This window comes from Oncorhynchus mykiss, chromosome 25, assembly GCF_013265735.2.
Source record: "Oncorhynchus mykiss isolate Arlee chromosome 25, USDA_OmykA_1.1, whole genome shotgun sequence".
NCBI lineage: Eukaryota > Metazoa > Chordata > Actinopteri > Salmoniformes > Salmonidae > Oncorhynchus > Oncorhynchus mykiss.
The window spans coordinates 5,411,968-5,428,372 of record NC_048589.1 but is presented as its reverse complement, the minus strand read 5'-3'; the positions used below and the strand labels follow the sequence as shown (position 1 = coordinate 5,428,372).

The 16,405-nt window shown below is 42.1% G+C and overlaps 1 protein-coding gene across 2 annotated transcripts in view; it reads right to left on the bottom strand.

Moving 5' to 3' along the window:
- Window positions 1-11,559, bottom strand: part of si:ch211-266g18.6 (synaptotagmin-like protein 1) — a 53,972-nt gene extending 42,413 nt beyond the window's left edge. Inside the window, exons 1-2 of one of the 2 annotated variants that reach the window (XM_036962781.1) lie at window positions 11,501-11,559; window positions 3,163-3,332 (exon numbers count right to left, since the gene is read on the bottom strand). In XM_036962781.1, coding sequence (XP_036818676.1) covers window positions 3,163-3,293 — 131 coding nt within the window. In that variant the 5' untranslated portion in view covers window positions 3,294-3,332; window positions 11,501-11,559. Of the gene's footprint in view, window positions 1-3,162; window positions 3,404-11,500 lie in introns of both variants that reach the window. The other variant, XM_021584357.2, reaches the window with a different exon arrangement.
- Between the last annotated feature and the right edge of the window lie 4,846 nt (window positions 11,560-16,405).

Below are 16,405 nucleotides of genomic sequence, written 5' to 3'. Positions count from 1 at the left end.
ATAAATGGTGGTCATTATGGCAAAACAGTTCTATTTTTGCTTCATCAGACCAGAGGACATTTTTCCAAAAAGTACGATCTTTGTCACCATGTGCAGTTGCAAACCGTAGTCTGGCTTTTTTTATGGCGGTTTTGGAGCAGTGGCTTCTTCCAGGCTGAGCAGACTCTCAGGGTATGTCGATATAGGACTCGTTTTACTGTGGATATAGATACTTTTGTTTCCTCCAGCATCTTCACAAGGTCGTTTGCTGTGGTTCTGAGATCGATTTGCACTTCTCGCACCAAAGTATGTTCATCTCTAGGAGACAGCACGCGTCTCCTTCCTGAGCGGTATGATTATACTTGCATACTATTGTTTGTACAGATGAAAGTGGTACCTTAAGGCGTTTGGAAATTGCTCCCAAGGATGAACCAGACTTGGAGGTCTACAATCTTTCATCTGAGGTCCTGGCTGATTTCTTTAGATTTTCCCATGATGTCAAGCAAAGAGGCATGGAGTTTGAAGGTAGGTCTTGAAATACATCCACAGGTAAACCTCCAATTAACTAAAATGATGTCAATTAGCCTATCAGAAGCTTCTAAAGCCATGACATCATTTTCTGGAATTGTCCAAGCTGTTTAAAGGCACAGTCAATTTAGTGTATGTAAACTTCTGACCCACTGGAATTGTGGTACAGTGAATTATAAATGAAATAATCTGTCTGTAAACAATTGTTGGAAAAATAAATTGTGTCATGCACAAAGTAGATGTCCTAACCGACTTGCCAAAACTATAGCTTGTTAACAAGAAATTTGTGGAGTAGTTGAAACGAGTTTTAATGACTCCTACATAAGTGTATGTAAACTTCCGACTTCAACTGTAAGGTCCCACAGTTGACAGTGCATGTTTGCACAAAAACCAAGCCATGAGGTCGAAGGAATTGTCCGTAGAGCTCCGAGTCAGGATTGTGCCGAGGCACAGATTTTGGGAAGGGTACCAAAACAATTATGCAGCATTGAAGGTCCACAAGCACACATTGGCCTCCATTATTCTTAAATGGAAGAAGATTGGAACCATCAAGACTCTTGCTAGAGCTGGCCGCCAGGCCAAACTGAGCAATCGGGGGAAAAAGGGCCTTGGTCAGGGACGTGAACAAGAACCCGATGGTCACTCTGACAGAGCTCCAAAGTTCCTCTGTGGAGATGAGAGAACCTTCCAGAAGGACAAACATCTCTGCAATACAGCACCAATCAGGCATGTATGGTAGAGAGGCAAGATGGAAAGCCACTCCACAGTAAAAGTCACAAGACAGCCTGCTTCTAGTTTGCCAAAATGCACCTAAAGGACTCTAAGACCATGAAAATCAAGATTGGACCCTTTGGTCTGAATGCCAAGCGTGACGTCTGGAGGACCTGGTACCATCCCTACAATGAAGCATGGTGGTGGCAGCATCATGCTGTGGGGATGTTTTTCCATCGACAGGGACTGGGAGACTAGTCAGGATTAAGGGAAAGATGAACGGAGCAAAGTTCAGAGAGATCCTTGATGAAAACCTGTTCCAGAGCACCCAGGACCCCCAGACTGGTGCGAAGGTTCACCTTCCAACTGGATAAACACCCTCAGCACACAGCCAAGACAACAGAGGAGTTTTGGGACAAGTCTCTGAATGTCCTTGAATAGCCCAGCCAGAGCCCAGACTTGAACCCTGGAGAGACCTGAAAGAGCTTGAGAGGATCTGCAGACAAAAATGGGAGAAACTCCCCAAATACAGGTGGGCCAAGCTTGTAGAGTCATACCCAATAATTCTCTAGGCTGTAATTTCTGCCAAATCTGCTTCAACAAGTACTGAGTAAAGGGTCAGAATACTTATGTAAATGTGATATCAGTTTTTATATTTTTAATACATTTGCAAAAAAAATTATATATATATTTTGCTTTGTCATGACGGGGTATTGTGTGTAGATTGAGATGGGGGAAAAACTGTTTAATACATTTTAGAATAAGGCTGTAAGGTAACAAAATGTGGAAAAAGTAAATGGGTCTGAATGCTTCCCGATTCGGCTATTTCAGCCACACCCGTAGCTGACAGGTGTATAAAATCGAACACACAGCCATGCAATTTCCATAGACAAACATTGGCAGTGGAATGTCTCATACTGAAGAGCTCAGTGACTTTCAGCGTGGCATCATAGGATGCCATCTTTCCAACAAGTCAGTACGTCAAATATCTGCCCTGCTAGAGCTGCCCTGGTCAACTGTAAATGCTGTTATTGTGAAGTGGAAACGTCTAAGAGCAACAACGGCTCAGCCACAAAGTGGTTGGACACACAAGCTCACAGAATAGAACGGTCAAGTGCTGAAGTGCATAACGCGTAAAAATTGTCTGTTCTCGGTTGCAACACTCACTGAAGAGAATTGGAATGGGAATTTCATTGTACTTCCTCAAATGACTGGAATTGAAAGGGAATTGACCCCAACTCTGCTATGTAGCCTAGGCCTATGCTGTATTTATATTTGAATGCATACTTCCTCAGGATGCAACATCATCACCAGAACTGTTCGTCGGGAGCTTCATGACATGGGTTTCCATGGCAGAGCAGCCTAAGATCCCCATGCGCAATGCCAAGAGTCAGCTGGAGTGATCTAAAGCTTACCGCCATTGGACTCTGGAGCACTGGAAACACGTTCTCTGGAGTGATGAATTGCGCTTAACCATCTGGAAGTCCGACCGACTAATCTGGGTTTGGAGGATGCCAGGAGAACACTACCTGGTCTGGGGCTGTTTTTCATAGTTCGGGCTAGGCCCCTTAGTTCCAGTGAAGGGAAATGTTATAGCTACAGCATACAATGACGATTCTGTGCTTCCAACTTTGTGGAAACAGTTTAGCGAAAGCCCTTTCCTGCTTCAGCATGACAATGCCCCCGTGGACAAAGCGAGGTCCATACAGAAATGGTTTGTCGAGATACAGTAGATGTGGAAGAACTTGACTGGCCTGCACAGAGCCCTGACTTCAACCCCATCAAACACCTTTGGAATGCCGACTGTGAGCCAGGCCTAATCATCGAACATCAGTGCCCGAGCACAACATTAACTATCATGAAATAGGGAATGTTCACTCTCAGCATGTATTCGAACCAACAATATCAAGACATTTATTGCTACCAAGGCCAAAAATGAATTACCGTATGCGTCCAGTCTCTCGCTTCCTGAGGTTGTCATCTCGCTGAAGCACCTGTCGGATTGCCAATTCCTCATCTGTGGACAGATGACTCAGGTCCAGAAACTCCAATAAATCCTTTGTGGACTTCATCATGACATGAAGTTTATGTCAGTTTAACACTTCCAAAAAAAGCTGTAATTCCAAAAGAGTCCCAAAGATACAAATGAGGAGAAAAATGAGTTTTGTTTTCAGTCTTCACACACCTGTGAATGTAAATAAAAAAGGGTGCCAAACCGGTTAATCTAGGTTGAGGTAAGAGGAAAAACACATTGACTGATGAAAGGTGAAAGTATGATATATATTCTTTACATGTCCCAAAAAATGCTCAATTTAAAACAGCTAATCTAATGAGGGGACATGCAGCCACTGAGTTCCAACACACATACCAAAGTGTTTGGCCGAACTGGCAAGGAATGACGTAATAATGTAAACAGTGAAAGGTCCTTTGTCAATAAGAGTTGTGTTAATGATTTACAGTGCAAAGCCATTGTCCAGGGAGAAATGCTGTGGGCACTAGGGGCACAGATGTTTTGTCAATAATATCAAGATTTTAGAATCTAAGGAGAAGTAAAACATGAATTACTTATCCAGTCTGTTTCCCAGCGTAATGAAAGCTATGGGCAACTTTGTATCAAGGCTTCACTAATGAACAATTTCAGCAACCTTCTCCATTAACACTGAGAAGGGTTTAGCCTTGTTGCAGAGTGAACACCCTTAACTAATGCTTGGGTAAATCATTGTCATTGCTTTAGGAAAACCCAACCACAAGGCATAGTGGAATTGTTTACAGACAGACACACCTCATTCTTGTGGAAACATACAAGTCATGTGTTCTGACACACCCTATCAAACTGAAACCTGATATATTGACTTTTTTCTAAGGAGGGACAATTTATTTATTTATGATCATCCCATAGTGAGCTATACACTGAGTATACAAAACATTAGGAACACCTGCTCTTTCCATGCCATAAACTGACCAGGTGAATCTAGGTGAAAGCTATAATTCCTTATTGATGTCATCTGTTAAATCCATTTCAATCAGTGTAGATAGGGGAGGAGACAGGTCAAAAAATGATTTTTAAGCCTTGAGACAATTGAGACATGGATCGTGTAGGTGTGCCATTCAGAGGGTAAAATGGCAAGACAAAAGATTTCAGTGCCTTTCAAAAACTGGAAAGCTGCAGCTTTTTTTAATGCGCAACAGTTTTGTGTGTATCAAGAATGGTCCTTTCGACACCTTGTAGTCCATGGTCTGACGAATTGAGGCTGTTCTGAGGGCAAAACGGGGTGCAACTCAATATAAACGTGTTCCGAATGTTTTGTAAACTCAGTGTATTTATAGGCCTAGATAGTTTCAAGAAAATAAATTGTATTTTCTTTTCTTATTTCCTTGTCTATCAATTAGCTTTTGAAAATACAGTATCTGTGCAGGTATGACATTGAGAAGATATGATACCTGTATGTACAGTTGAAGTCAGAAGTTTACATACACCTTAGCCAACTACAATTAGATTCAGTTTTTCACAAATCCAACATTTAAATCATTGTAAAAGCTAGGATCACCAATTTATTTTAAGAATGTGAAATGTCAGAATAATAGTAGAGAGAATGATTTCTCAGCTTTTATTTCTTTCATCACATTCCCAGTGGGTCAGAAGTTTACGTACACTCAATTAGTATTTGGTAGCATTGCCTTTAAATTGTTTAACTTAAGTCAAGCGTTTCAGGTAGCCTTCCACAAGCTTCCCACAATAAGTTGGGTGAATTTTGGCCCATTCCTCCTGACAGAGCTGGTGTAACTGAGTCAGGTTTGTAGGCCTCCTTGCTCGCACACACTTAAGTTCTGCCCATACATTTTCTATAGGATTGAGGTCAGGGCTTTGTGATGGCCACTCCAATACCTTGACTTTGTTGTCCTTAAGCCATTTTGCTACAACTTTGGAAGTATGCTTGGGGTCATTGTCCATTTGGAAGACCCATTTGCAACCAAGCATTAACTTCCTGACTGATGTCTTGAGATGTTGCTTCAATATATCCACATAATTGCCCTTCCTCATGATGGTATATATTTTGTGAAATGCACCAGTCCCTCCTGCAGCAAAGCACCCCCACAGCATGTTGCTGCCACCCCGTGCTTCACAGGTTGGGATGGTGTTCTTCGGCTTGCAAGCATCCCGCTTTTTCCTCCAAACAAAATGGTCATTATGGCCAAACAGTTATATTTTTATATCATCAGACCAGAGGACATTTCTCCATAAAGTACGATCTTTGTGCAGTTGCAAACCGTAGTCTTTTTTTCCCTTGCTGAGCGGCCTTACAGGTTATGTCGATATAGGACTCATTTTACTGTGGATATAGATACTTTTGTACCTGTTTCCTCCAGCATCTTCACAAGGTCCTTTGCTGTTTTTCTGGGATTGATTTGCACTTTTCCTACCAAAGTACGTTCATCTCTAGGAGACAGAACGCATCTCCTTCCTGAGTGGTATGACGGCTGCATGGTCCCATGGTGTTTATACTTGCGTACTATTGTTTGTACAGATGAATGTGGTACCTTCAGGCGTTTGGAAATTGTTCACAAGGATGAACCTGACGTGTGGAGGTCTACAATTTTTTTTCTGAGGTCTTGGCAGATTTCTTTTGATTTTCCCATGGATGTCCAGCAAAGAGGCAACGAGTTTGAAGGTAGGCCTTCAAATACGTCCACAGGTACCTTCAATTGACTCAAATGATGTCAATTAGCCTTAAACTTCTGACCCACTGGAATTGTGACACAGTGAATTATAAGTGAAATAATCTGTCTGCAAACAATTGTTGGAAAAATGACTTGTGTCATGCACAAAGTAGATGTCCTAAATAACTTTCCAAAACTATAGTTTGTTAACAAGAAATGTGTGGAGTGGTTGAAAAACAAGTTTTAATGACTCCAGCCTAAGTGTATGCAAACTTCCGACTTCAACTGTATTCTTTACATCAACATATGAATCACTTTAAAACGTATTGTATGATATTTTATACACTATATTAGACCCAGCCTTTGGAACTTTGGTTTTCCTAGATATGGCTATTATAGTGTGATCACTACATACTTTGGATTTGGATACTGCTTGAAAGCAAATATGCAGCATTAGTAAAGATGTGATCAATACATGTTGATGATTTAATTATTGTGCTGTTTGTAACTACCCTGGTAGGTTGACTGACAACCTGATCCAGGTTGCAGGCACTGGTTACACATTAAAGTTTTTTCCTGAATGGGCAGCTTGATGATAGTCAGTCAATATTTAAATGACCCAGAAAATATACTTCTCTGTTCATATCACATATTATCCAGATACGGACTGTTAGCACTTGGTGGTCTATAGCAGCTTCCCACAAGAATGGGCTTCAGGTGAGGCAGGTGAACCTGTAAGCCATATTACTTCAACATTAGATTGTCTCTAGCTTTTCAGGGAAGTGGTTCTGAATATAGACCGCAACACCTCCTCCGTTGGCATTTCTGTCTTTTTGGTATATGTTATAACCATGTATTGCTACCACTGTATCAAAAGTATTGTCTTAGTGAGTTTCAGAGATAGTCAAAATATGAATGTCATCTGTTACAAGCAAGTTATTGACTTCATGGACCTCGTTTTAGGCTACATATGTTAATATGGGCTATTTTTAGCACTTTTCTGGGTTGCTTAATTGTTTTTAATGCTTTACTGGGAAGCTTATCAGAGGTACACTTTATGCAGCTCACCCTGCACTAAGTGGTCTCCCTACTATTTCACACTGCCTCAGTGCAAACAGTGTAACTCTGGTTTATAGGCTCATGATTACTGCTTACAATAGCTGTAGGATAAACAGCTGTATTTGGTGCATTTAGGGGTACAAACATTAAATTACTTACATTGTGTTTGCCAATGCCCCTAAGATCATGTACATTTGATGCAGCATTATGACGACTCATTGTCACAGTGGTAGGGATTAACTGAGCTGGTCTCGGATCATTTACCAGTCATTGTTTTAACGCAGCCTTGAAATGTGTGGACAGAGTCCAGGAACCAAAATTATTTGGATGGACTCATTCCTCTAGAGTATCTTCTGTTTCCAGAAGGTGTTAAAGTTATCAATAAGTGACTCCAGCAGAGCTACAGTTGTCTTTTAGCCAGATGTGTAATGCCAGCCGTGGGGTATGCATGGGTGAGCTGTGTGCTAGTAGTTTAAAAACAGACACCTCAGTGCATTCAGCATGTCAACACTTCTTACAAAAACAAAGTGATGAAGTGAATCTCTCCTCCACTTTGAGCCAGGAGAGATTGACACATATTATTGTTAGCTCTCCGTGTACATTTAAGGGCTAGCCGTGCTGCCCTGTTCTGAGCCAATTGTAATTTTCCCAAGTCCCTCTTTGAGGCACCTGAGCACACGACTGAACAGTAGTCCAGGTGAGACAAAACTAGGGCCTGTAGGACCTGCCTTGTTGATACTTTTGTTAAGGCAGAGCAACACTTTATTATGGACAGAAAACTCCCTCTCTTAGCTACATTGTATCAATATGTTTTGACCATGACAGTTTACAATCCAGAGAGATGGGTTGTGTGCACGTGTGGTTTGCTTATCGGAGTATGTAGTACAGTAATATAATAGATTATGGCTGTTAAATGCAAGAGATCATGGGGCAGATGTGAATTATCCACATTTACACACCCTAATGATACAGCTAGTCACATAGTAGGACAATTTAAGATTAAAAGCTTTTAAGGGACACAACAACATTGTTTAGTTTGTAGATGGTAGTTTACCCTAACCACTGATTCAAGGTCAGTTTTCTTCTTTTAGAAGTGACATCACTTCTTGGATTGGGAGATCTGATTCTAGTGAAGTGCTTACAAGAAATACACACCTCTGATTATTACATCCAACCTGGGATTTGAATTTACAATGTTAGGGTCACCAGACCAAAGTCTTAACCACTATAACATACAACCACCTCTCGACATAACTTACGTTCCTTGCTAATATAAACTCACACTGAAGATTTGACAGGCTAGCTAGGCACAGGGCAGAGAGCAGGGGGGAAGGGGAGCAGAGCATCAGGGTTGAGCCTTGGGACAACTGTTTGACAAGCTGTCGGGAATGTTGGCTTAACGGGAGAAGGAATCAGTTACAGGGCAGCGGTCGCTAGCTAAGGTGCCATTGTGGGGCAGAATTAGTTTCAGTCATTCAGGAAGCCTATGGCTCCTCACTAAAGGTGCTGTTCCCGAGAGTTGAGGGAACATGGGATGTACCAAAAATGAAGAATTCAGGAGGGGTTTCTTTTGGGTTTCTATTATAATTAAGGTCCTTGAGTTTGGTTTCATTATTATTAGTGTCTTGCATCTTTATACGAGATTTCTAGACTAGTTGATCAATTGAGTAAAGCATTTTACTGCTGGGCTGGAACAAAAGCTTGCACACCAATGTTGCTCTCCAGGACAAGGACTGTACTAAAGGAGTCCAGTAGCACCCCATGTCTTAATATGTTCCCACAAGTGTCCAAATTATTTTAAAGTGATTCCTTCTTGTCTTGTTTCTTTGCTTCATGATGGCTAATCTGAAAACTCTTGAACGATGTGAAATAAATAAAGTTGCAGTGGTAATATTGATATGATAATGATACAGAATGTAATGACAATAATATGGTGGATGACTATGTAGCTTTTTCACCGATCCACAGTCATTAAGTAAAGGAGATGAGGAAAGGTGGATCCAGTCCACTCCACTCTATTTCTGCACTCCCTGCCCTTTCCTCCTCTCTCTCCCCATTTATAAAGTCTCCATGACTAATAGCTGGCGCTAATTACCTCAAAGAACTCAGCGGAGTGTGTAAGTGGTAGTGAAAATCTATGTTGGACAGGGAGTTGTGTGTGCATTGTTGTGCATGCGTGTGTGGCAATGTGTGTGTCAGAGTATTTATGTACACATTTTTCTGTGTGTCAAGTATTTAGTGTGTTTGTGTGTCTGTGTGTGCTCGGTTATGTGGCACAGAGTTGGGAGGATGAAGGTACATTTTTGACCAAAGACATGATGGGTATGATACTGTTGGTTGCCATGGTGACAAGATCACAATTACAGGACACATCTGCAACCTCAGACACGGAAAGCCAAGACTCTTCCTTCAAACCCAAGCTAAACCGGGACAAAAAAATAACCCGATTCTATATTTTTTTACATTAAGGTACACTGTATAAAAATGAAGGTAACAGTTTAGGTTATTAGCCCATAATAAACCACAGGCAGTGGCGACCCGTCATTCAGGGCAAGTGGAGCAGATCCCCACCTGTTGTGTGCCCCCCCCCCAAAAAAAACATGTTATTTTGGCATTCATAGGTGTCACATATCAGTTTGCAAACAATATCAAAATAAATCATTGTGTTAATAAAGCCACATACAAAACAATTTTTGCTTTCTTGAGTAAGGCAGCTCCAAAATGCAGGTGTTTCAGTCTAGCTCAGTGCTTTCTGTGGTGGTAGGGTTGCCAGCGGAAACCGCGTAGCGTATGGGTTGGTAATATTCTTTGCCGTGAATGGCTCAGTGTTCTGTCACTCATGGGGACACTACCTCATTTCAAAATCTGAGGGTAGAGCTGGAAAATTCAAGCCCCTTTAGGTGCTGCCATAGAGTTGCATTAGAAGTGCCCATCCAAGAAGGCTCAAGGTCATTGGCCACAGATAAAATGAAGTCACATCACATTATATCTACAGTAGCTTTGATTGGACTGATCAAGGACATCATAATTCAAAAAATCTTATCTAGCAGGCTAACAGTCATCATCATGAATCAAGTCGACAATCTACTGGCAAATCCTTTTCAAACCTTGTCATATGAAAATACATTGAGATACATATTTCTAATATTTCAGCAGTAGGCAAGTCAAAGGCTGCATATGTGTGGATATCTGGAAGTTAGCCAATGTTTTGACGGTGTCAAATTCACATATGACTCCCGACATTATACCTAGAGCGGACATCACCATTGGCTGCATGGAGTCGCATTAAGATATATCCCACGCAGCATTGTTTACAAGTTCAAACACTGAGATGTAATCTACACCTCAATTAGGATGATAGAAATCCTCATTATTTTGTTGAATGATTTTAAAATGGAGCATTATTATTTTTAGATGACAACGATCACAAGAGCTGCTGCCCCCTCTGACACCACCAAAACATCAGTTATGTGAGTGTCGGCTATCGCCGGTTAATGCTTGATCTGATTGAATCTAGGCCTTCGACTTATAAAATAAACATATCAAAATGCACAAATGTTGTACATTCAAAATACACAAAAATGCACTCGCGTGAGAGCAGTCCCTCGCAGATATACTTAAACCCCTTAACATTTGAATTTCTGTTTTTTATTTTGGATAAAAGTAGAGACTCAGAGCTACAAAACGGTATGTAATACACTCTCTTGAAGGGTTGATCCAACTGTTCTGAACTAACTTGCCAGCTACTTCAAGACGAGCGAGAGAGTGAGAGAACAACTCACTGAACATTACTCGCAGTAGCAGAGCTGGTTAGGCTGTTACAGTATGTTATCCAGAGCTTTGGTGATTGCAACTGTGCTGTCAGATTCTCCGTTTGTAAATTCAGAGCGCACACTGGACGCACTGGCCAATAAGTAGGGCTGTTCCGAAAGCTGTGACTTCACACCGACGTCAAGCACCCAAACTAACTGGCTAACATTGGCTAGCTACTTCCAGACACATAATGAGAGAACACCCTGACCATTTTACTTGCCCTAGCAGAGCTGGTTAGGCTTTTTTCATGTTATCCATAGCGTTGGTGACTAACTGTGCTGCTGGCAACAATGAATTACGCTTTGTTGCCAACGTTTACTCAACGGGCTTTGAGCGTTCAAAATTGAATCAGTTATTCTGCGCTCTGGCACACTAAGACGAGAGTCTTGTAAGAAATGTAGCTAGATAGGTAAACAATGAATCCCAACGCATAACATAACGTCAGTAAGAGAGCCAGCCAGATAACGTTAGCTAGCTAACAGTACACTTGAAATGAAAAGTTAAGACATGCAGCTAGCTAGCTAAACAATGGACCATAATCCCAACTCATAACATTACTACCCTGCATGAATCTGCAGGTAGCTAACCAACCAGGTTCTATGGCTATAACTAGTCAAGCAAATATGTCTGAGATACGAAGAATAAGATCATGCATATAGCTAGCTAACATTACCAGTACACTTGAAATTAAACCACTGTCAAAATTAGAAATGTGTAATATCTGAAAATGTAGCTAGCTAGACTATCTTACCAGGATACATCATGGTTGGACGGTCTCCTGTCTGATGCCATGCACAACGTAATTAGACTGGTGTTTTCTCCATCTCCTTAGCTATCATACTCAAATTCCACTTTCAAAACTTGGTCCTGCAGAAAGTGGAGAGCATACGCATAACATTAGCTAGCGAGCAAGTCAGCTAATGTTAACTAGCTAATAGTACACTTTAACTTGTCATTAGGCTTATGCACATTTACTACACGATACATAAAAAAGCCACGTTTGACACGATTACCTAGAAATACTGACCAGCTCCAATAGACAGACGCCTGCTATATGGCAGACCAATCCCAACTCATCTCTCGGCATGTCCAGCCCACTCATTATCTCAGCCAATCATGGCTAGCGGGAAGGTTGCTGACCTTCTGTGGTTAAACCAACTAGGCTCATAATTTAACAATTTTATTCATATTTACAGATGGCATAAAACTTTGATAAAAAAAGCACATGAAAGTTTACATGTTCGAGAAGGCATTCCTGACAAAAAACTGATTTTTATAAATGTTTAAACAGCTCTCCTGTGAAGTCGTGACTTGCAACATACGCCTAGTTTCCTGAATCGGGTCACATATCCTGAGGGAGACATGTGAGCAGATTCATGGAGGGCAAAAGCCTGGGATTCCCCCATGAAACCAGGCTACAGATCAGAGTGGAGCATGCCCATTCAAAAAAATGTAGAATTAAGAACAGCTATAGCCCTTGGTTCACTCCAGACTTGATTGCCCTTGACTAGCACAAAAACAACCTGTGGCGTAATGCATTAGCATCGAATGCCCCCGCGATATGCAACCTTTCAAGGAAGTTAGGAACCAATATACACAGGCAGTTAAGAAAGCAAAGGCTAGCTTTTTCAAACAAATTTGCATCCTGTAGCAAAAACTCCAAAAAGTTTTGTGACACTGTAAAGTCCATGGAGAATAAGAGCACCTCCTCCCAGCTGCCCACTGCACTGAGGCTAGGAAACACTGTCACAACCAATGAATCTACTATAATTAAGAATTTCAATAAACATTTTTCTACGGCTGGCCATGCTTTCCACCTGGCTACCCCCTACCCCGGCCAACAGCTCTGAACCCCTCGCAGCAACAGCAACTTGCCCCCCCCCCCCTCGCTTCTCCTTCACCCAACTCTAGATAGCTGATGTTCTGAAAGAGGTGCAAAATCTGGACCCCTACAAATCAGCTGGGCTAGACAATCTGGACCCTCTCTTTCTAAAAAGATCCTCTGCAATTGTTGCAACCCCTATTACTAGCCTGTTCAACCTCTTTCGTATCGTCTGAGATCCCTAAAATTTGGAAAGCTGCCACGGTCATCTCCCTTCTCAAAGGGGGAGACACTCTAGACCTACAGCAGGGCAAAAAAGTATTTAGTCAGCCACTAATTGTGCAAGTTCTCCCACTTAAAAAGATGAGAGAGGCCTGTAATTTTCATCATAGGTATATGACAGACAAAATGAGAAAAGAAAATCCAGAAAATCACATTGTAAATCAAATCAAATCAAATTGTATTTGTCACATACACATGGTTAGCAGATGTTAATGCGAGTGTAGCGAAATGCTTGTGCTTCTAGTTCCGACAATGCAGTAATAACCAACAAGTAATCTAGCTAACAATTCCAAAACTACTACCTCATAGACACAAGTGTAAGGGGATAAAGAATATGTATATAAAGATATATGAGTGAGTGATGGTACAGAGCGGCATAGGCAAGATACAGTAGATGGTATTGAGTGCAGTATATACATTTGAGATGATTATGTAAACGAAGTGGCATAGTTAAAGTGGCTAGTGATACATGTATTACATAAAGATGCAGTAGATGATATAGAGTACAGTATATACGTATACATATGACATGAATAATGTAGGGTATGTAAACATTATATTAGGTAGCATTGTTTAAAGTGGCTAGTGATATATTTTACATCATTTCGCATCAATTCCCATTATTAAAGTGGCTGGAGTTGAGTCAGTGTGTTGGCAGCAGCCACTCAATGTTAGTGGTGGCTGTTTAACAGTCGGATGGCCTTGAGATAGAAGCTGTTTTTCAGTCTCTCGGTCCCAGCTTTGATGCACCTGTACTGACCTCGCCTTCTGGATGATAGCGGGATGAACAGGCAGTGGCTCGGGTGGTTGTTGTCCTTGATGATCTTTATGGCCTTCCTGTGACATCGGGTGGTGTAGGTGTCCTGGAGGGCAGGTAGTTTGCCCCCGGTGATGCGTTGTGCAGACCTCACTACCCTCTGGAGAGCCTTACGGTTGTGGGCGGAGCAGTTGCCGTACCAGGCGGTGACTTTCAACTCCCTCCAAAGATTTTCTATGGGGTTGAGATCTGGAGACTGGCTAGGTCACTCCAGGACCTTGAAATGCTTCTTACGAAGCCACTTCTTCGTTGCCCGGGCGGTGTGTTTGGGATCATTGTCATGCTGAAAGACCCAGTCACGTTTCATCTTCAATGCCCTTGCTGATGGAAGGAGGTTTTCACTCAAAATCTCACGATACATGGTCCCATTCATTCTTTCCTTTACACGGATCAGTCGTCCTGGTCCCTTTGCAGAAAAACAGCCCCAAAGCATGATGTTTCCACCCCCATGTTTCACAGTAGGTATGGTGTTCTTTGGATGCAACTCAGCATTCTTTGTCCTCCAAACACAAGGAGTTGAGTTTTTACCAAAAAGTTCTATTTTGGTTTCATCTGTCCATATGACATTCTCCCAATCTTCTTCTGGATCATCCAAATGCTCTCTAGCAAACTTCAGACGGGCCTGGACATGTACTGGCACTGCAGGATTTGAGTCCCTGGCGGCGTAGTGTGTTACTGATGGTAGGCTTTGTTACTTTGGTCCCAGCTCTCTGCAGGTCATTCACTAGGTCCCCCCGTGTGGTTCTGGGATTTTTGCTCACCGTTCTTGTGATCATTTTGACCCCACGGGGTGAGATCTTGCGTGGAGCCCCAGATCGAGGGAGATTATCAGTGGTCTTGTATGTCTTCCATTTTCTAATAATTGCTCCCACAGTTGATTTCTTCAAACCAAGCTGCTTACCTATTGCAGATTCAGTCTTCCCAGCCTGGTGCCGGTCTACAATTTTGTTTCTGGTGTCCTTTGACAGCTCTTTGGTCTTGGCCATAGTGGAGTTTGGAGTGTGACTGTGAGGTTGAGGACAGGTGTTTTTTATACTGATAACAAGTTCAAACAGGTGCCATTAATACAGGTAACGAGTGGAGGACAGAGGAGCCTCTTAAAAAAGAAGTTACAGGTCTGTGAGAGCCAGAAATCTTGCTTGTTTGTAGGTGACCAAATTCTTATTTTCCACCATAATTTGCAAATAAATTCATTAAAAATCCTACAATGTGATTTTCTGGATTTTTTTCTTCTCATTTTGTCTGTCATAGTTGAAGTTTACCTATGATGAAAATTACAGGCCTCATCTTTTTAAGTGGGAGAACTTGCACAATTGGTGGCTGACTAAATACTTTTTTTGCCCCACTGTATATCTATCCTTCCCTGCATTTCTAAAGTCTTCGAAAGCCAAGTTAACAAAACAGATAACCGACCATTTCGAATCCCACCATACCTTCTCCGCTATGCAATCTGGTTTCCGAGCTGGTCATGGGTGCACCTCAGCCACGCTCAAGGTCCTAAACGATATCATAACCACCATTGATAAAAGACAGTACTGTGCAGCAGTCTTCATCGACCTGGCCAAGGCTTTCGACTGTCAATCACAGCATTCTTATCGGCAGACTCAACAGCCTTGGGTTCTCTAATGACTGCCTCGCCTGGTTCACCAACTACTTCTCAGACAGAGTTCAGTGTGTCAAATCGGAGGGTCTGTTGTCCGGACCGCTGGCAGTCTCTATGGGGGTGCCACAGGGTTCAATTCTCGGGCCGACTCTCCTCTCTGTATACATCAATGATGTCGCTCTTGCTGCTGGTGATTCTCTGATCCACCTCTACGCATATGACACAATTCTGTATACTTCTGGCCCTTCTTTGGACACTGTGTTAACTAACCTCCAGACGAGCTTCAATGCCATACAACACTCCTTCCATGGCCTCCAACTGCTCTTCAACGCTAGTAAAACTTAACGCATGCTTTTCAACCGTTTGCTGCCCGCACCCGCCCGCCCGATTAGCATCACTACTCTGGACGGTTCTGAATATATGGACTACAAATACCTAGGTGTCTGGTTAGACTGTAAACTCTCCTTCCAGACGAACATTAAGCATCTCCAATCCAAAATTAAATCTAGAATCGGCTTCCTATTTTGCCACAAAGCCTCCTTCACTCATGCTGCTAAACATATCCTAGTAAAACTGACTATCCTACTGATCCTTGACTTTGGTGATGTCATTTACAAAATAGCCTCCAACACTCCAACATGTAGTCCATCACAGTGCCATCCGTTTTGTCACCAAAGCCCCATATACTACTCACCACTGCGATCTGTATGCTCTCGTTGGCTGGCCCTCGCTTCATATTCGTCGCCAAACCCACTGGCTCCAGGTCATCTATAAGTCTTTGATAGGTAAAGCCCCGCCTTATCTCAGCTCATTTGTCACCATAACAACACCCACCCGTAGCATGCACCTCAGCAGGTATATTTCACTGATCATCCCCAAAGCCAACTCCTACTTTGGCCACCTTTCCTTCCAGTTCTCTGTTGCTAATGACTGGAACGAATTGCAAAAATCACTTTAGCTGAGGACTCACAGTTGAAGTTGGAAGTTTACATACACTTAGGTTGCCGTCATTAAAACTTGTTTTTCAATCACTCCACAAACTTCTTGTTAACAAACTATAGTTTTGGCAAGTCGTTTAGGACATCTACTTTGTGCATGACACAAGTCATGTTTCAAACAATTGTTAGACAGA